The sequence below is a fragment of the Suncus etruscus genome, chromosome 4 (assembly GCF_024139225.1).
Source record: "Suncus etruscus isolate mSunEtr1 chromosome 4, mSunEtr1.pri.cur, whole genome shotgun sequence".
Classification (NCBI taxonomy): domain Eukaryota; kingdom Metazoa; phylum Chordata; class Mammalia; order Eulipotyphla; family Soricidae; genus Suncus; species Suncus etruscus.
Genome location: NC_064851.1, coordinates 136,900,301 through 136,921,503, shown reverse-complemented (window position 1 = coordinate 136,921,503; position 21,203 = coordinate 136,900,301). Strand labels below are relative to the sequence as shown.

The 21,203-nt window shown below is 38.3% G+C and overlaps 1 protein-coding gene across 1 annotated transcript in view; it reads right to left on the bottom strand.

The window, feature by feature from the left end:
• The window catches only part of FAT1 (FAT atypical cadherin 1), a 128,875-nt gene that overhangs the window by 49,736 nt on the left and 57,936 nt on the right, over positions 1–21,203 (bottom strand). The window contains exon 3 of the mRNA XM_049772324.1: positions 17,230–17,544. Within this exon, the coding sequence (XP_049628281.1) occupies positions 17,230–17,544 (315 nt within the window). The remainder of the gene's footprint in view (positions 1–17,229; positions 17,545–21,203) is intronic.

Below are 21,203 nucleotides of genomic sequence, written 5' to 3'. Positions count from 1 at the left end.
ACAACTTTCTATAAGTACACTGCTGAGATACGGGTATATGCTGAGTGGCTCTGATGTTTGCAACAGTTTTTCTTTTTGGACTGGGCGTACACCAAACAGAGCCCAAGACTTACTCCTGGCTTTCTGCTCAGGGTAGATTCAAAATGGTTCTTGGAGGGATATATAAGGTACTGAGGAATGACCAGGATTGACCTTGTTTAAGGCAAGGACCCTACCCTTTTGCATCACTCAGAACTCAGGTAAAGGCTTTCATAGCCTGACAACTGTCAGGGCTAACCTCTGCCACCCAACCTGCTAAAGTTTCTCTACCAGAAAACATCAAGTAATTCACTAAAGAACAGGCCTCATCACTTGAATTTCTTTTCTCCTATTACCCTAAATTTCATAAAAACTCTAACTTCTGGTTATTGAAAATGCTTCTCCACATTTGTAAAGGAAGTTTTATACTTTTATTTCATCTGAAATCCTTTTCCCCTTAAATTTCTCTAAGGATATATATCAACATTCTCCTCCCCAAATTCAGTGAAGCAGTGCTCTCTTTTCTAATGAGAACAAAGAAAGATAATATTGTAACTTGATCCTGAGGCTTTTCCCAAGCCACACTTTCAGATTAAGAGGTTCAAAGAAATGCTTCAGGATGGTTAATGATGTGAAAATTTTGCTTGATGTGGCACAAGCTTGATTTTCATTTGTCAAAAACCTTTCAAAGTTAATCTTTTGCTCCCCCTATCAAAAGTTTCCCACCCTTTTTTTACTGGTGGTTTTAAAGTAGCTCAAGAAAGACAGGAAATTACTGTGATCAATCTCATTTAACTATCCTAATGTGACCAACAAAAAGTCATCACTGATAACATCACCAGGGGCAACAACTTGGCATGCTCAGAGCAAAACAGTATCCTACTTCCATGGCACACAAACATTCACTGCATTAGCATCGAATTTGTATTAGCAACTACCTTCTACATTTCACTTAACACACAGGAATACTAACAAGTCATACATCCATCTACCTAAAGGAAACCTATCTCCAAGGTAGAAATGATAAGGACATGTTCTTAAATTAAAATTCTATTAATGCAATTACAACACTAATTCCATTTAAATGTTGTGATAACTCTATTTCTTTCTTATCCACTCTAACCTAATTATTGCCACCCAACCACTTGATATTTCAAATTAAACATATGGTGGAGGCCTTCCCTCCAGGAGGCCTGGTATAGGTCCCCAATGTAAGACTCTCTAAGTTCTAATATTGGCCTGAACATTAACATCATCTCCAAGGTCGTGTCATTCATTTGAGTCTTTTTGACATACTAAAAAGCCCACGAGGACAAACCTTTCTGGTTAAATGTCTGTATTTGTTAGTCCCCCATCATACTTAAATGTGTGTGCACATTCGTGTCAGAAAGTTTTAGGGCTGGAACCATAGTACAGAGATTAGGCCATTTGCCCTGAATAATGATGGACCAGCTTTTGATCTTGTAAGTCCCATAAGGTCTCCTGAGCCACCAGGAGTAATTCCTTATAGCAGAGCCAGGAGTAAGCCCTGAGCAATACTGAGTGTGCCCCCAAAACAAATAACCAAAGCCCCCAACCCCAGGAAACTGTGGAAAAAAAAAGAACTAAAACCAAAAGACCAAAAGATACTAAACATGAAAATACCGATACAAATATCTAGCTTATTTAGGAGTTCAGGGAAAATCATCAGCCAAGTATGGATACAGGGACCACATAGTAAGTAACCTGTTGACATTTAAAGGCAGAGATTGAAAGTCTGGAGAAGCAACATTTGGGTTATACCTTAAAAAACAGGAACATGTTTGAAGAATAGGAGAAAGTAGGAGGAGTGGGTGGAGAAAGAAAGGAGTTTGGGAAATGGGGAGAAGGGATAAAAGGGGAGGAGAGGAGAAGAAAGGGGAGGCAAGAAAATGGTCAAGCTTTTAAGATAGAAACTTCAAAGTTTCTATGTTTAGGAAAGCTATGAAGAAACAGAAACAATGACTTAAAGAGAACTGTGTGCCCTAGAGAGCAAAGGCAGAGAATTTTAAGCGTAAAGTCCCTCCTCCAAATATTTAAGAAAGGCTTGTGGGCCCGGAGAGATAGCACAGCAGCGTTTGCCTTGCAAGCAGCCAATCCAGGACCAAAGGTGGTTGGTTCGAATCCCGGTGTCCCATATGGTCCCCCGTGCCTGCCAGGAGCTATTTCTGAGCAGACAGCCAGGAGTAACCCTGGAGCAATGCTGGGTGTGGCCCAAAAACCAAAAACCAAAAAAAAAAAAAAAAAAGGAAGGAAGGAAGGAAGGAAGGAAAGAAAGAAAGAAAGGCTTGGGGGTACCAGGAAAGGTCTTTCTTTTATGAAAAGGAAACTAGTTAGCATGTTAATAGGAACTATTAATGAGTAACCACACTCATCAAAGGATAAAGATCTAGTCCATAGACCTGAGCTAGCTCCCTGACAGTCAGCAGCACTAAGTGGCTACTGACATTTAAATTACACACAAGCCAATTAATTCATTAACATGAAAGTGATTTCCAAGGGACAGATAGATCTTTTTTCTAGAAGCATGATACATCTGCAAACAGAAATCCTAGCAGAATATCACAGCGCATTCTCTTCCATACTGCCATCAAAAATAAAAGTATGAGCTCACTACTGGGGGCTCCTAGGGATATAGCCCCATGGGAATGTAGGCCAATGGGAAAAATCTGTGCTTTTTATAAACTTCTTATACAACAAGGAACCCTGAAAGAAAACTTACAATTTTGAAAGAAACTGGGGGTGTCCTATGGAAACTTGATCTCACATCAATAATCTGCAGTGGGAGCTTAATATATATAACAGGATGCTTTCAAATATCTTACACTAGCCATATCTCCTATATCATTGTAGAGTTCAATATTGCATGCAACACTCATTCTCACCTCTAATTCTGCACAACTCGAACTTGCTGCTCCTTCCCCCATCTACTTGACTCTACCTTTAAATTCTTTAAAATCATCGCCAAAGTATAACTTACCTTCCCTTTATACCCACTACATGATTAATTTTGTAAATATTAAATAGCCTAGTAAGTGTATCCATTTCTTTCATTTTTGACATCTGTACTCATAAGTAGTGTTTATCCCAGAAGGATACAGATTTAATAGAAACAGTATGATATCTCAAAATTGGAGTGAAACCTTTAAGAGAGCCAGCTCTGTTGGCTTGAACCAAAGAGAAACTATTTTGTTCCAAATTTACTAGTGAATCATTATCAAAGCCAGGATTGGAATTTTTTTCTAAAGCCCTGCAGAGAGGTTTTTCAGTTGTTGCCTTTTTTCCCCTACCCAATCACACCACAAAGCTTAATTTCCTGCATTACTGGATTTCAGTTCTCCATAAACTCTGAACCATGACTTACATGAAGAGGCAGAAAAGAGAAATTCCACCCACAGTAAAGCACTATTTACTTACTAGGTCAAAGAAGCAAATCAGAAAATAGTATGTAAATAGCCCAGAAAAAGATGTTTAAGTACTACATTTTGTAATTTTGTGTATTATCATTATTTTTGGAGGAACACTATAAATTTAAAGGCAAAAACATTTTTCTCTGACTGGAAAAAAAAAATCCCTTACTGCATACCAGTATGATTAAAAATGTTTTGTTGTTGTTGTAGTTGTTTTTTGGTTTTTGGGTCACACCCGGCAGCGCTCAGGGCTTACTTCTGGCTCTACGCTCAGAAATTGACCCTGGCAGGCACGGGGGACCATATGGGATGCCGGGATTCGAATCACCATCCTTCTGAATGCAAGGCAAAAGCTTTACCTCCATGCTATCTCTCTGATTAAAAATGTATTGACAGGCACTGCAGAATTTCTTCTGTACCAATAAGCAGGTACAAATTTACCTACAAAATATATATGAAACCAAAACCAAATTTTCCTGTCTGATTAAAAATCTTCTAAAAGACAGACTTTCAGTGACACTTTAGACATACAGAAAACAGACTGCTTAGTGATAATGCTGAAGTATAAAATTTTACTTTAATATTTCCTATCTAACACACTAAAAATCATCTTCACATTTCAATAGATGAAATGGACTTAATAGATACTGTGCAAAAGTAAACAGGGGCCAAACAGATAGCACAGTGACAGAGCATACGTATGCTATGCACGCAGCAGATCCAGCATGGACAGGTTCGAATCCCGGCATCCCATATAATCCTCTATGCCTGCCAGAAGAGATTTCTGATTGCCGAGCCAGGAGTAACCCCTGAGCACCACCAGGTGTGACCCAAAAGCCAAAAACAACAAGATCAGCAAGTGACAATCCTGATGTGAGACAGTTCACCAAAATGAAGCTTTTTTCATGTAGTTGTTCAGCCATTCTGTACTACATACACACTTGGAATACAGAAATGATCGACAATTATCTATTTTTCAAGAAACAAGGATGAAATTAGAGAGCAAAGGTCACATTCAAGATCACGACAATTAAACTAGAATTTCTATACATAAAACAAGGATGACAATGTGAAAACTATTATTACAAGAGATTTTGTATACCCCAATGTTTGAACTTGGTTGGATGACAAGGTAAATGCAGCCCAGTGATTTTCAATTCTATCTACCTATCTACCTACCTACCTACCTACCTACCTACCTACCTACCTACAAAGCATGGTACATATCATTAAGGATCAGCCTAACTGCAGGCCAACCAGCCAAGTCACCATCCCTGAACAAGCAACCGGACAACTCAGAAGTGCCAAGCAAAATATGAACCTAAAATGGCAACAGTCTTAAGTCAATGAATTTTTAGGAAGGCTTATTACAAAAGCAAAAGCTAAGAGTAAAAAGTCTTCCTGATTGCTGCTTGGCTTAGTAAAGGCCAAGGTATTGTGCAAGAGGCTTTAAAGATACTATCTCATTCATCCATATGTAACATATGTATCATAATAAATAAGTTCCTATTGTACAAGAATGAGAGATTAAGCTGTTTATTCAAAGCAAGATGGTAGTTGGGGAGTTCATGAAAGCCAGCCCATCAGTCTGTGAACTCCAAAATCCTAAACGACTATCTCTTTCCTTAACAGTTTTTCCCCTTCTTTTTGAAATCTTTTGTTCAATGGGATCCCTTCATCTCCACAGATATATTGAGTCTCAGAGCTGTAACTGTCACAAATAGGAAAGAGGCAGAACAATTGTGTTTTCTCTACATTTACAAAATTATTCTCTTTATTCCATCCTAAGACACCACTGTAGCCTTGCAGCCACTATAGCTACATATATCACCTAAGGAGGAAAACATGGCATGTCCAATATTACAGACTATACAAAACAAATGCAAAAGATAGGAGGTAAGACATTAAATAGGATGGCTTAGGAATGTTCAGAGATACCTAATGTAAGTCTCTGGGTCCCGCACAGAACAAGGGGTCTGAGAGACAAGTCCCTAAGACACTTAGTCCATTGGTATAATGTTAGAGCATGAGGACTTGGAGCAGTGCCCCAAGATCACATCCAGGGGTGTTGGGATCCTCCTTGATTATTACATATGGGGATTTTATATCCCTGTGCTATATGACCAGCTCTAAAGTTTTCAGACAAATTTCCATGGGGCCCAAATGCAGTAATATAGTCTGTTCCGAAAGTTCTCTATGAGAAAAATTACAGAATCTACTTAAATGCATGGGAAACAAAGCAGGCATTACAGTTAAAAATTACTCAAATGTTTTAAGTGAAATACCAGAGCAAGGGGACTACTGCTGAATTCCACATAGCACATTATCTGTCACTCGGCAAATATTTTCCCATGGAACATTCTAGTCAAGATCTGAACCCCATCATCTTTACTAAAAGAGAAAACATTCTTAGAATAAGGCCAGTTACTGCAACTGAGCAAGAGTCCAGCTGAAGCCTGAGGATGGGACAGGGAACAGAGATGTACCACATACAGGCAGGAGGGATAGACACCAGACCAAGGATAGGGTTTCCTGTTCAAACCTGCCTGTGCCAATAAGGGAAATGGAAACCATATGCATCTCACTGATTTTAAAAGTCTTGTATTAATTAGGCAGCAATTAGCAGCATGTTTGATTCTATGGTGGATACATACATGAACACACATTGGTGGTCCCGGCTGTTAAGGATGTAAACCAGACTCAAACTCCCACAAGCATAGGGAAGAGCACACACAATACACACAAATACAAATACAAAATAAATGCACACACATATACACATATACTTTATGTATATGTGTACATGTTTTTTTTTTTAATAGAGGAGACTCAGACATGGATCCTCGTCACTATCCCTATCCCCAAGCTAAAAATACAGACTGCCTTCCAGACTGAGCGCAGTGCTCAGTTTTCTCTCCCATAAGCACTCAGCATCCATTCCCTTGAAGGACTGGACTAGGAGCTCAGAGGAACTGCAGAATCATGCTGCCTTTATTTAGCTGGTGTTCGAAGACTGCATTTAACTACAGTCTGTCTCCAGCTCTTTGGCAGCTGTGGCCATCTGAGCAGCTATTGTTTGTCACTGCAGTCCTGGTGCCTACAGGATTAGGCTTGGAGCCAAAAAATGAAATACTATTCATAAACTCAAGGCTGGGGTTGGGGCTCAGAACTCCTTTCCTACAAACCTTCAGAAACCCACAGAAAAAAACCTCCAAAGAAACAAATCAAATAACTAGAGTCACATAGGGAGAGGCCACAGAGAAATCGGCCCCCTGAAATCATCACATTTCTCTTCTTTTAATTCTATGAACTTTTTGGTGGGAAATTAAAGGTATTTAAACAAAAGACAGAGGCTGGAGAAACAGCGCAAAAGGCAGAAGCACATGCTTCTACATGCAGAAGATCGTGTTCAATTCCTCACACACACAGTACTAAATCACTGCCAGAAACAGTTCCCTGAGCACTAGTAGATTTGTGGCCCCAAAACTAAACTATAATTAAAAAGATAAGTCTAAAAGTAAAGGCTGGATAAAACTCAAATACATATTGTAAACTGCCCTCGGCAGTCATTGGTCAGCTTTAGAAGGGACAGTTGGACAGTAACCCAACACATTTTAGAAGTTGACATAAATAATTTCACTGAAGCACTCTTATACCATATTATAAATGCAATTTTAGTTAATGAAATTTAGCAATATAAATAAAAACCCTTGGCAGAATTGCCCTAAGGATATATACAGGGTTAATAGACTTTAGGAGAAAAACATATTAGCACTTCCACATGTCCCAAAAAAGCAGTTCCCAGAAAGGCAGTTGACTTCTTTCAGACCTGAAGGCTAACAGATAAAAATACAAAATGAACATGAAATTAAGAAAACACTATAGACTCTTCTGTAAGCTATCTGCATATCTTAGTGGAAGCACAGCAAACAAATGAAAAGAAAATCTTATTCTTAATGAATTCCTGCGATTGTAGAGTGGCTGGCCCTTCGCTTCCTTCCTCTGCAGCCATCAAATGTTACCGGAAACCCTTGGAAGTTGTTTGCAGCTGCAGCGATTTCCTATTGCACTTTGTGCAGCCTCTGTTCCAGCCACAATAAGATGTTATATACATTGAGGAAGGGAAATAAGTGACTTGATACCTGGACAAGAACATAAATGTGTAGCCACCCAGTATACTTAGGGACTATTATAGCCTGTCATGACGTGTTTTAAATATTAATACATATAAACTAAATGTATATGTTTGTGTATATAAATATAACCATGTTATATATCACCAAAATCCATATGAAATATCACCAAGTCTATATGCAAACAAGAAACATTTCTCATATTAATATAGAATGATTCTACATTATATGTTCTACCGTATAATCAATGAAAACCAATAAACACTGTGTGAAATGAGCATTTACAAACTATAATAAGTTATTAGTTTGCCTAAATATCTCATATTCCAGATCAGGATAGGCAATGGACAGGGGAGAAAAAGAAATAGTAAAGATTTGATAAGTGCAAATGTAAGCTAAATTTCCGTGCACGCGCACACACATACACATACACACACAGTGTGAAATTTCCAAAGTTGGAACTATTTTCTATCCCAAGAGAATTATTTTTCAAAGAAGAAGAAATCTGACAGAGTCCATTATAATTTGCTTAATCATCTAATCTGAGAATTTACTTAACCTGGTAACATTCTAATGATTTATTCTTTCATATATAATTTTCATAATCTAGAGAAACAAAATACAAGTCACCTTTCCCCAAGTATTTGTTCAGTAAAGGGGAAACTGTTTTCAATTTCCATAAATAAAATCCATAAATAAAGTTCATTTAGAACATGGCCTCACTTGTTCATTTCTACACTGTCTATGGTTGTTGTTGGTTGGCAGTGACAGAGCTGAGAAGCTATGACAGAGATCTTATGGCTTGCAACCGAAAATACTCTCTCTCCTGACTCTTACAGAAAAGAAGTGTAGTGATCCTTGAAGTAGATGTCTAATACAGCTAAATTTAAACACCCAAAGTTATTTAATTTTTTTTTTTTGCTTTGGGGTCTAAAGATATCAGAGAATAAGATTAGACTTAAAAGAAACTGTTATATAAAATGGGCATTCTTTAACACAGAAAAACAAGAAAGCATAGAAAACCCAGTTTCCACAACTGCCTTTGTTCCCACACCTAAAGAAAGGCATAGAGGGGAAAGTGACTGAATAAAAAAAGAAGCAAAATTGGATCATTCAAGTCTTGTCTGTTACCCACCACTGCTACCCTTAATCTTTCTGAAGTAATTAATACTTTTGAAATGGGAAAATTAAAAATGAAGAGGGTGGCAGACAGAGTATCTGGTCTCTCCACACATCTTAAGAGTTCTTACAAAGAGCAAGTATGCACTGTTGCAGCATGTACAGATAAAGCATAAAAGATGCAATAAACCTTTCTTGACATTGCCTCCCTTTACAGGATCCTAATAAAAGGTTAGTTCTAGACTGCTCTATAAGTGAAGACAAGAAAAGATCAAGGGACACAAAAGTGGTACAAGATCAGAGACTAGATAGGAATGGAACAAATGAAGGAAAAACACAGTTTGCTACTTTCTCTCTGGCTTTCTCCTCAAGTTCAGCTCTCAAAGACAAAACATGAGATAATACGATAGAAATCATCTCCAAGAGAGAACTTGTGGACTTAACTGATTCAAGCAGTGTGATGTGCTCTAGATCCAACGAGAGATTCAGAGAAAAGTTTAAAGATTAATTTCACACAACCGATGAAGAAAAAGCCAAAAATAGTAAGAAAAAATATCCTTCAAATCATATTACAACCATTTAGAATTACAAATGGCAAAAATAGATCCAATGGTGTCAAGAACCTGAGACATTTTAAAATGTACAAGTAGACACATAGGAAGTCATAAACACACATATAGTCATCAAAAGATGCTCTATTTTATTTAACACAGCTGATTATTTTATTTTAGCGATATAATAAAAATTTCAGTGAATTTGCTTCCCTACAGAAGTTATACATTAATGAGGGAAAAGGTGCAGAAAGCAATGCATAAATCAGTGTGTGAAACCAAATGCAGTGAAATTTAGAGGTATACATACAAATATATGTAAATATATGTAATGTAGTAAGTTCACCAATATCTATCTATAGTCAAGTCCTTTTATTTAAAGCTCAGCATATAATTCTGTTAGTGGAAAATGCAAGAACCTTATCACTCTATCACTGTATACAGTATGCTACCATCTGTCTACAAAGATGAGAAAACCAATATGTATTCTTGCTTGCTTGTGTAGGTGTCAGAGACTGCAAACACTGGTTGCCTCAAAGTGTTTTAAAATGTAGATTTTATTAGAATTCAGCTACAAAGGTCAGCTGATCAGAAGAGAATAGTCAATGAAAGAAAACATAGTTTGCTATGATTGCCTAAAAAAGTAGAATTACATGCTATGCTATACAGGTTCTGGCCTTTTTAAATCTATTCTTTTTCTAGGTCTGCTACCCAGTTATTTATTGATGGATAAACATTTGTGTTCTTGCCAGTATAGGTTCTTGTAAATAAAGCATGTAAAAAGGCCGGAGCAACAGAATAGTGCTTGCCTTGCATGAGGCTGACCCAGGTTCTATGGTCCCCCAAACCTTGCCAGGAGTTATTCCTGAGCAGAGAGCCAGAGTAAGCCCTGAGTTCTGCAGATGTGGCCCCAAAGCAAAACAAACCATAAAGAATGCATCATACCAACAAGAAATGTGCTGTTGCTTACCACAAAAGTGGTGAATCCCAAGAAGAATATGTTAAGTATAAGCTATAACAAAACAAAAAAGTATATATGACTATGAATCCTTTCTATAAAATTCTAGAAAATGAAAACCATTATAGTGAGCCCCCAAAATGCAGAACACCTATTTCCTTGGGTTAAGTGGTAGACAGCAGTTGGTGGGAGTGGGGATTCAACTGAGAGCTGGGATCCTTGTTGGCAGAAGACATGCTCGCTCTTTGATTCTGGATACGTGTTTACATTTACGTTCTGTTAAAACTTATTAAATTCTAGATTTTACAAATTTTTAAAACATGTTTCTAAAAGGATTTTAAAAGAGTAAAACTTGCTTCGTATCTAAAACTTAAGATAAACAAACTACAGATTTTCCTAAAGCATGCACATTCCTAAAAGTAGCATTTCTAACTTATCTAAGGTTTATAAACTGTGTATCACTCTTCAAAAGTTGGAGCTGATGATGACACTGCCTTTTGGAAGGCATTTTCTGTGTCCTAATGTTACTGGTAGATAATGGAACCTGTGAAGTGCACAGTGGTCCCTATTGTTCAGGGCACCCTTTTCCTTGTCCTTGACATGCCACATGGGAAGCTGGGCTCCATTGTGCACAGGAGCCTGGTCTGTTAATACTCAGACACTCTTAACGTTTTGTGCACTTATCTCTCTCCCACTTACAGCATTTTCAGTTTAAGTTCAAAGAAGCAATGTACCCTCCTCCCCAGCTGAAAAGTAGACAGATTCAAACAAACTATAAAACGTCTGGTTTTAACAAAAGTGCATGCACCAGAAAAAGGAAAATGGAGTTCCTTTGGCTTTTACATTTTGAAAATGGCCCGTTCACCACACTGCTTAGAAAATAAACAACATTGAGGCTGGAGAGATAAGATAGCATGGAGGTAAGGCACTTGCCTTGCGTGCAGAAGGTCGGTGGTTCGAATCCTGGCATCCCATATGGTCCCCCGAGCCTGCCAGGAGCGATTTCTGTGCCTGGAGCCAGAAGTGACCCCTGAGCACTGCCAGGTGTGACCCCAAAACCAATATATATATATAAAACATCAAGAATAAGAACCATCTGAGGTAAGCAGAGTTCCTGGCAGTACAATCAAGCACAAAAACGAAGCAGAAGACAACATCTTATTGAAAAACCTTCACACTTGTTTCTTTATAGGTCCAAATTCAGATACCAAATTGCCACACTCTCTATATTTTTATCTTAGGACAAAAGGAGTGAGGGGACTGAGTGAGGTTCTTCAAGCTTTCACAAGCTTAGCCCTTCTTTTACAACCTGTAGCCCTTTGCTCATTCAGCACCCTCAGAGATTAGGACCAGCCTTTTCTCCTTTGTCTCTCCCCAAATCCTTATGAAAAGGGAGGGGAAGGGACAGAGAGATAGCACAGGTAAGGCATTTGCCTTGCATGCAGAAGGATGGTGGTTCAAATCCCGGCATCCCAAATGGTCCCGGAGCCTGCTGGGATCGATTTCTTAGCATAGAGCCAGGAGTAATCCTGGAGAACTGCCAAGTGTGACCCAAAAACCAAAAAAAAAAAAAAAAAAAAAGAAAAGAAAAAAGGTAGGGGAGAGGAGAGAGGAATGAACCCACCCCATCCTCAGGCATCTGGGAGAAGCTTGCCCCCAGGGTTTCACCCTTTGCAATAGGCTCTTCTGGACACATTTACTAAAATCAATGCACAAGGGGAAACCCATGCACAGACTTTGTGCTCAGGGCTCACATCACTCCAGCCAGGATCCTGAAGGCATTGCATGGCTTTTCACATCTTATTCTGACTTAGGGATTCTCATCAACTGCAGCCATTCTCCCAGATACTCATGTAGCCTTGTTTTTTATTTTTAGGCTGCCAACACTCATAATGCCTGTAAACTGTGACCCAATGTCGCAAACACCCACTACCTCTTTTCTGTCCTTCTACTTTTAATATCATCCAAAATTGTCCAACATTTCTCCAAAGAGCCTCGTCTGTTCCTATTCCCCTTTTCATCTCAGACTTATAAGTTTCTCTATATTCAGAGGTGTGGAGTCTGTTTTTTATTTTGTGCTAAAGGTTATTTGGAGATGTATAGAGCAATACAAGTGCCATAAAAAATTAGCAACTTAAAAATCAGCTTGCTATTTGGTCTATCATTTCATAACTATGTGGTGGCTGCCTGCGCTGAGTCAGTTCCCTGGTTTTGAAGCAAGAACAACTTCTCAATGGACATGGAAAAAGGGCAGCAGCTCTGTGAACAGTTAACATACATAAATGAAAGACAAGGAGTGTAGGTTTTTATTTTCATTCTATAAGGTGGTTTGAAAATAATCACCAGAATCTAAAATGTTTATCTACCAATATGGACCCTGCAGAATCATTTTTACTTCAACAAATATAATCATCAAAGATGCACAAAATCTACTAAGACCTTTCTTTTCTGTCTGGCTTAACAAATACAAAAAGAAGTCTCCACAACATCATTCCCCAAATCAGTTTCAGAGCTCAGTGCACTGCATACACATGCCTTAAAAGGCATGCAAAATGCTTCTAACTAATCACCAAATGGAAGGACCTGGAAAACCAGGTTTCTCCCAAATCCCAGAGGAAAACGCCTCACCACTACCCAGATCTCTTCATTTCCAGCCCAGTGATTTTCTTACTCAGCCATGAATTATTAAGTAACATGATTTAGGGTCTCCAGGTGGTGTTACGCATCAGTAAATTACAGGAACTTGCTTCTACCAGCCTGTGTTTCATCAGTTTTCACAATCTGGCCCCCACTAATACTGACTTACTGATCAAGTCATTCTGCTCTAAACATTGAGAAAAATGAGATAACCTTTGGATATGAGGACCATACCCAAATTTTCTACTCATTTCAGAAATTGGATCATTAGAAACAAACCTTGAAGGCTCTCTCTGTTCTCTAGTAACACCCATGCTTTATAAATATGTACATATGCCTACACATATACAGTTATTTTTCATTGTTCCTTGTAGTAAGCCATACAGCTTATATAACATGCCACAACAAATATTCCTGGGTACCAGCTATAGCTATTCCTTATTTCATCTGCCTTCAAAAGAAGAAGGAAAAAAACCCCAACTTTTTGTAATCTTTATGAATTTTCCATGGTCCTACTAGCAGGATGCACATGATTGGCCTTTGGTGCAAGTATGGCAGCCACCTGGCTCCTGGTGGGGGTGACTGTCCAGAGGTAAAGGAAGTCTCCAAACCTGCTCTTCCTAAGAGAAGGTGGAATAGGAAGATGTGTTAACATGTGGCAATGGGAAGTACCAATCTCTACCAGACACCCCAGATCAGTGACATTTTTTCCAAGAGGAGTCAAGGTTTCAGGATTCCTGGAACACTAAAACCTAAGTCTTTCTTCACTCCACTTCTTCTCATACATAGATTCTGCCCAGGCTGATAGAATTTGCTACTCACAACCAAAAGAACACTGACTGTTCTTTTGAAGAAGTGTTTGCAAAGGGCTGTGGGAGAGACAGAGCACATATGAAAAATAAAACATTTTCAAGGCTAATTCACCAGACAATTGTAAAATCAGTATAGCAGTGTTCTAAAATTATCACCTCAAGGCTTAACTCTAAGTTTCTATTTCTTAAGGTCTGTGATCACAACTGCCCCCTTACTCCCTATTTTCAAAGTGCTGTTACCTTTTTGGGGGGCAGTGCCTCCTAATGTTCCAGTCTTAATTCTTATATTTTATTTTACAAAGGAGGCTGAACTTAGTTTCTGCTTAAGTAATAAAATAGTATATAACTACTTTCTGAAGTGCATGTCTTTATGTCTTGAATCAGTCATAATTTCAGCCCTTTTATTTGGTTCTCGGTCCTATACCCAACCCTCAATGCTTCCAAATAAAATAGCTCTCAGATTCTGTTCTACTTATAAGTACTTAAATTCTTCTAAGATTTCATCAATCCTTTGGAAGGTGGGGGTAGATCCAAGGATTAAACCAGAGCTTCAAACATGCATGCCAATGTACCCTACTTAACTACATCTAGGGCCCCAAGAGTCAATCATTTCAATAATCAATTACTTGTTTTCTATGCATCCACCCTCCCTCTGCTATTCTCCATTAGTGTAATAAGCCACCAATCTGGCCAAAAAACTATAATAACATTACATTAAAACATAAATTCTATGCATGCAGAATAAATCAAAGTTAATTTTAAACAGTAACGATGATATATAAAATACAATGGAGGGTCTGGAGCAATAGCACAGCAGTAGGGCATTTGCCTAGCATGCTGCTGATCTAGGACGGACCCTGGTTTGATCCCCGGCATCCCATATAGTCCCGAGCCTGCCAGGAGTGATTTCTGAACGCATAGCCAAGAATAACCCCTGAGCATCACTCGACTTGGGCCAAAAAGCCAAAACAAACAAACAAAACCAATGGAATATGAGACAATGTTTGGAATCCAATATTTTAGAATACATTTAAAAAGACAAGATATTATATATCCCCATGATCTCTTATCAGGTATTTTTCTGCAGACGTTTTGGCACATAGACACTAAAACCAAATTTCTTCCCACCATGGGAATTGCTTCCTCTTAAGTTCAAAAATAGAAATGATAAGGCTGGAAAGACAAATCAGGGATTAAGTTGCCTCTCTTGAATGCAACTGAGCCTGGATTGACCCCTAGCACTGCATATTGTCTTTTGAGCACAGAACCAGAGGTGAACCCTGAATACTGTCAGGTGTGCCCCTAAGTTTTCCCCTCAAGCAAAAAAAATAATTAAAAAAATAAAGGAAATTATGAAATAAGGATGTTATACAAAAGAGACCCGTAGTAAGTTGAAGATGACTCTGTATTGTGAACCTTTATGTGTATGTCCTTGATAAATACCTCCTGGGAACTAGTGATCCAGCTCCTCTAGAATAAAGCAAAGCTTGAAAGAAGTAATGACATGACCCAAGTATGTAAACTGTGCTAAATCTCCCTCTGTGAAATAAATTCTATTGAGAATCTCATCAAAATCACCCAATTCATTGTTGTATTCAAATACTGGATTAAAAGCCTTATTTTCTGGGCCAAACCAACAGTACAGCTATACAGGCACTCACTGTACAACTAGATGACCAGGTTCGAACCCAACACCAATATGGTTCCCCAGATCTGCCAGGAGCAATCTGTGAGTGCAGAACCAGGAGTAAACCTTGAACAAACAGGTATAACCCAGATACAAACAACAAAAGCTCTATTTTTCCTACAAACAAACTGCCCTCTGAAGCTCATGTCGAAGGAAGGAAGGAAGGAAGGAAGGAAGGAAGGAAGGAAGGAAGGAAGGAAGGAAGGAAGGAAGGAAGGAAGGAAGGAAGGAAGGGAGGAAGGAAGGAAGGGAGGAAGGGAGGGAGGGAGGGAGGGAGGGAGGGAGGGAGGGAAGGGAGGGAAGGGAGGGAGGAAGGAAGGGAGGGAGGGAGGGAGGGAGGGAGGGAGGGAGGGAGGGAGGGAGGGAGGGAGGGAAGGGAGGGAGGGAGGGAAGGGAAGGAGGGAGGGAGGGAGGGAGGGAAGGAGGGAGGGAGGGAAGGAGGGAGGGAGGGAGGGAAGGAGGGAAGGAAGGAAGGAAGGAAGGAAGGAAGGAAGGAAGGAAGGAAGGAAGGAAGGAAGGAAGGAAGGAAGGAAGGAAGGAGAGGGAGGGAAGGAGGGAGGGAGGGAAGGAGGGAGGGAGGGAAGGAGGGAGGGAGGAAGGGAGGGGGAAGGGAGGGAGGGAGGGAGGGAGGGGGTAGGGAGGGGAGGGAGGGAGTAAGGTTACATGTAAAAGAACAAATCAGTCCACACATGAAGCTCTTACTGCATAAATGAGAGTTAACTTTTCACTCCATAGATGACAATTACTTTGAGGTTCTTTTTCAGTGAACTAATATAAAAGAGAACCAAGCATTAAAAGGAAATAAAAAAGAATAGATGCACTGTCAGATGTAAAACAAACATAAAGCAGTAATTTATGAAAATGTTGAAAAGGATTTTTCAAGTCAAGAAACTATCTGTTTAGAAAGCAGAGGCCAAACACTGAGACAGGAAAACAAAGGGAAAATACAAGTTATCAGCTCAAGAATGAACTGATAGCTCCAATCTGAATGAACTGAGAGCTCCAAATCTGAAAACTGTTTAATCCCAACCACTAATGCCTAGAGATCAATACTACTTCATAAAAAAATTTGAAAGCAATATAATAAGAAAACTACCATGAATTGTAAAAATACGCTTCTGATATTTTCCATAAAAAGCAGTGTTAAGAAAATTGGAACATTTAGCAAGCAGTGGAGTTTGCAGTAATTTAGAGATATAACATTAATGCAAGAGCTATTACTGAAACAGTATTTGCTTTCTTACTCTGAAAGTGAAATTGTACAAATAACTAAAGTCCCCTTAACAGTGTTATCAAATGAAAGTTCAGAAGAAAAACAATTCATTAAAAACAAAAACAAAGTTTTCATTAGAAAATTCTAGCATTGAGAGAATGTAGAGCCAACCCAGTTAAATCCATGGTAAAACATGTTTTCAAGTATATAACCAAGTGCAGACCTAAATAACCCAGAGACCACATATTTAACCTAGATAATCTTTTTCATGACATGGCATTCCTAGCTGCAGTTCTTTTTCAAATTCTCACAATGACCCACTTACCTGGGAATTACTCAACAGGGTCCCCAAAGAATGCGAGCACCCCCTTGGCAGACATTCTACCTCAAGAGAAAATTCTCAATTTTCTCTGTATCTGAAATGCCTAAGCAAGAACATTTCATAAAATAATACTAGCATGGGCCCGGAGAGATAGCACAGCGGCATTTGCCTTACAAACAGCCGATCCAGGACCAAAGGTGGTTGGTTCGAATCCCGGTGTCCCATATGGTCCCCCGTGCCTGCCAGGAGCTATTTCTGAGCAGACAGCCAGGAGTAACCCCTGAGCACCGCCGGGTGTGGCCCAAAAACCAAAAAAAAAAAAAAAAAAAAAAAAAAAATACTAGCACATACCTGTTTTGAGATGGATTGAAAAGAAACCTTGTGGATTGCCACTTGTAATTTTGTATGTAAGCTTATCATTAGAGCTAGAGTCGGGATCAAAAGCTTCAATCTGGACCACAGCTACATCCTTGGGAGAATTTTCCATGACTTGTGGATAATAGACAGGCTCTGATGTCTGCGGTGCATTGTCATTGACATCCTCAACTTCTATGTAGATCTCGATAAAAGATGAAAGAGGCACAACACCCTGGTCGGTTGCATAGACTGTTAGCCAATAATGGGAGGCTGACTCACGGTCCAGCCGATCTGAAGTTTCAATGACACCTAGGAAAAAAGCAGAAAAAAATATCAGTGGACTGTCAACGAGAATAAAACTGCACGTCATTCTAAATTTATAATGGTTTATAAAGATCTTGTGAAATTTTGCACTGTATCTAAAGTGAGGTATCTAATGTGCCTTCATTTTCTTTCCTATAGAATGTTCCTCACAATATCCCTCCTAGGTTGATTTAATAAACAAATAAAAAAAGTTAATTAAGTAGTAGTTATAATAGTGATATTGGCATCTAGGCATGTAATAGTGATTATGTAAGTATTTGCTATTACTATCATGAGATGTTGGAAAGGAGGTGAAACACTTTACAAATATCATCTAAGTCTCAAACCAGACCCATAGTGATCATTCAAAGCTGCCAAGGATGAAAAACCGAAGATACTGAGAACTGTTGGCATTCACAGGGAGATAAATGAGGACAGAGGACAAAGTCAGAGCCACAGTTCAGCTGTGAGGGCCATGTCCTGGCTCTCCTGCCTCCTAGTCATTTGGCCATTACTATATTTTAGCCAAAGAGGCTGTGAGCGAAACCCCCCATAGACATCTTAGTTTGGTCCACACACACCTTTTAAAGTCATGATTAAACAAACACAGAGTATAATCTTTCAAAGTAAAGAATAAGGAATTGCTCAGGTCTCTCATATACTGAAATCCTTCAGTTTCTTTAATCACCTTAAGCAAATGGCAGGACAATTGGTCTTCTAAAAATACAAACACTCCTTCAAAGGTATTAGCTTCAAAGGCAGCGGCCACATCCTTCTTGAATACAAGTAAAAACAACAGATTGCTTAAAGTCCAATTATTATTGCAATTGAACACACCGATTACATTGTTACAATAATAGATCATTTAACTAGTGATGGTACATAAAGTACCTCAACTGGGACCAAACAAATAATTAATAATTATTATTTTTAACTTAGCTAGTAAAAGAGAGCTATATAATTACAAAAATAAAAGTTAGAAGATCTGTAACATTTTTGGACCGACCATCAAAAACAGCTAAAACTTACCTAATCCTAAGATTAGTCTCTTCTCAGGATGATTAATGCTGGAAATACTCATTTCCCAGGCAAATCCCTCTTTTTTATTAAGCAATATAACCCAGTCCTTTGGCTTTCCCATAATGTATCATTACACTTTTTCGTATAGATTAATCATTCTGAATCAATGCTTATTGCAGGAGAGAAAACTGTGGTTGCGTTTGGAATTTGGAAAACCTAAAGGTCTAAAATTCCTGGTTTTCTATAAGTGTAAAATATTATGAAAAAAATTAAACATTAAACTGTGTTCAAAATGAGACTATCTTAGCTAAATAAATATTTTCTGAGTGTAATTATATGCAAATTGATATATAAAAATATAGATACTAAAGGTTAATAAGGTAAAGTCAGTTATACTGAATGTTAATATACTCAAATCTAACTATCCACAAGGTATCTCTAAGTTATAAACAGCAATCTTTCTAAAAAGTAGGATGTGAGCTATATAACCATAAAGTAAATAAAATGCATTGCTAGGCAAAAAAATCATATGGGCCTACTATTTAATTAATAGTCATAAATAATCACAAAGAACTAATAATACTAGAAATATTAAACAAAATTCAAAGCAAATAAATATGAACTGGTCATTGCAATAATGACAACTGTCAATAACCTTTAAGTTTCCTAGTTCTTGATCTAATCTAATTTCTTTATATTCAATTGATTTACAAAAGAACAAGATCATATCTGCTTTGAGCCTGACACTGGAGTGTCCTCATGAACAGGGAAAACTAACCTTTCTCTTTTTTCATTAATTTCAATAACTGATGCAAAGAAAGTCAGACAGAATTTTCTTGCTACTGATTGCAAATTTGCAAAATAAATGGATCTTCATCTTGTTAATACTATGTGTTCTGCTATTTCATTAACTTGTAAAATAATGCATTTGACAGGGGTACAGGGGAACCATATTCACCTCTTTTTTGTTCTAATCGTCAATGTATGCAACTATCTTTTACAATAATTTTTAAATGTGAATTTCAGGTATTAATCCCATGATAATTACCAAAATATTTCTAAGTCCTAACTATACCAATGATTCTAAATACCTTACAAAGCACAGTCACCTTTAACCTTTATATTTAACCTGCCAACATATGTGATTTTATTATCTCGGAAAATTTAAGATTATGCAAGACGAGGAACATTCCCAAGAGTAAATGAGAGGTAGAGTTCAACCACCATGAATCTTTGACTTCGCTGCCAAAAAGCTGTTGGCTTACTGTTGATATGACAAATGTGAAGTAAGCAAAAGTTAATGTGAAAACTGTAAAAAATGTATAAGTCAAACCTCACATTTAACTCATGTTTTGCTTTTTCCATTTGCCAGTATTCAGGAGTGCATTAAATGTTCCTGCTTTTATATGATAATCTTCTCCAGTCTTAGAGGAAGAGGTTAGAAAAATGAGCAAATAGAAATATGAGGTTTTTAAAATAGAAACAAAAATAGGTTCTGTTTCCCATAAAATTGAACTTCTAGTCTGATATGCTGGGTACAATTAAGTGATGTTTCTTGCTAGGAACCACATCCGAGTCTCTCCCAATCAACATGCGAACTGAGGAGCAGCCAGTTTGAATAACTTCCTGCTCAGACTTCTCAAGTCCTCCCAGGCCATCTCTGAATAGTACAGAGGTGCAAAGTGAGGCAGCTGAGCGGTTCTATTGAATCATGGACAAAAACGAAAGCTGAAATTGATTAGTGAGTGATTAAAATACTAGGTCTGCCTGAGCGAGATGCTCTTACATGTTTTTCATTAATTCATGGACTCCTTTTAATATCAGAAAGTGACTGCTACCTGTCTTGATGTATTTTATTGATCACATCCTTACAAGCAATTTATTTATTTTCTTATTTTGGTTTCTGGGCCACACCCTGAAATACTCAGGGGACCTTGTGGGATGCTGAGGATCTAACCCAGGTGGGCTGTGTGCAAGGCATGCATCTTAACTGCTAGGTTATCTCCCTGCAACCAAATTATTTAATACACCTTTTCAGGAACTATAAAATGAAGAGAATTTTCAATTACCAAAGGAAAGTAGAGCATACTAAATTGTCTCTTCTAACTCAAATACTCAGAGATAATACTACTAATCAATTTCCAGTATCTACTTGTTTTTACACACTGCTTTATATAGTCACTTTCCTGGAACAATTCTCTCAGAAACCAACAGACTCTCAAGTGGGGAAGCTGTTCTTTTTGATATATACCCATAATTTCAAGAGCAATCATGTGCGTGTGACATTCACCTAAAATGCTTCGTGTTGGCCCTCATTTTCTCACTACCTTTTCTTGTTCTGCTACCTCAGTTCCTACTTTATATTTTCTCTTTTACTTTATAGAAAAGCAAAAGAGCAAGCAGGCAATGGGCTGCTATACGGGCAGTCCAGGTCAGCTATAGAAGTTATTCTATGCAGTCACGGATCCTAAAGTTGAGTGACTAAGAGTCACTGCAAAGGAAAAGGCAGAAAGGGCATCTTTTCTGTGGCTGGGTTACAGTGTGCATGTGGCTGACCAAGTAGAGAAGCTGCTAGGAGATTCTGTCCTTTGAGAATAGACAGAATGGAGGATAAGCTTAGACAAGCCTGATACATGCATCATTCC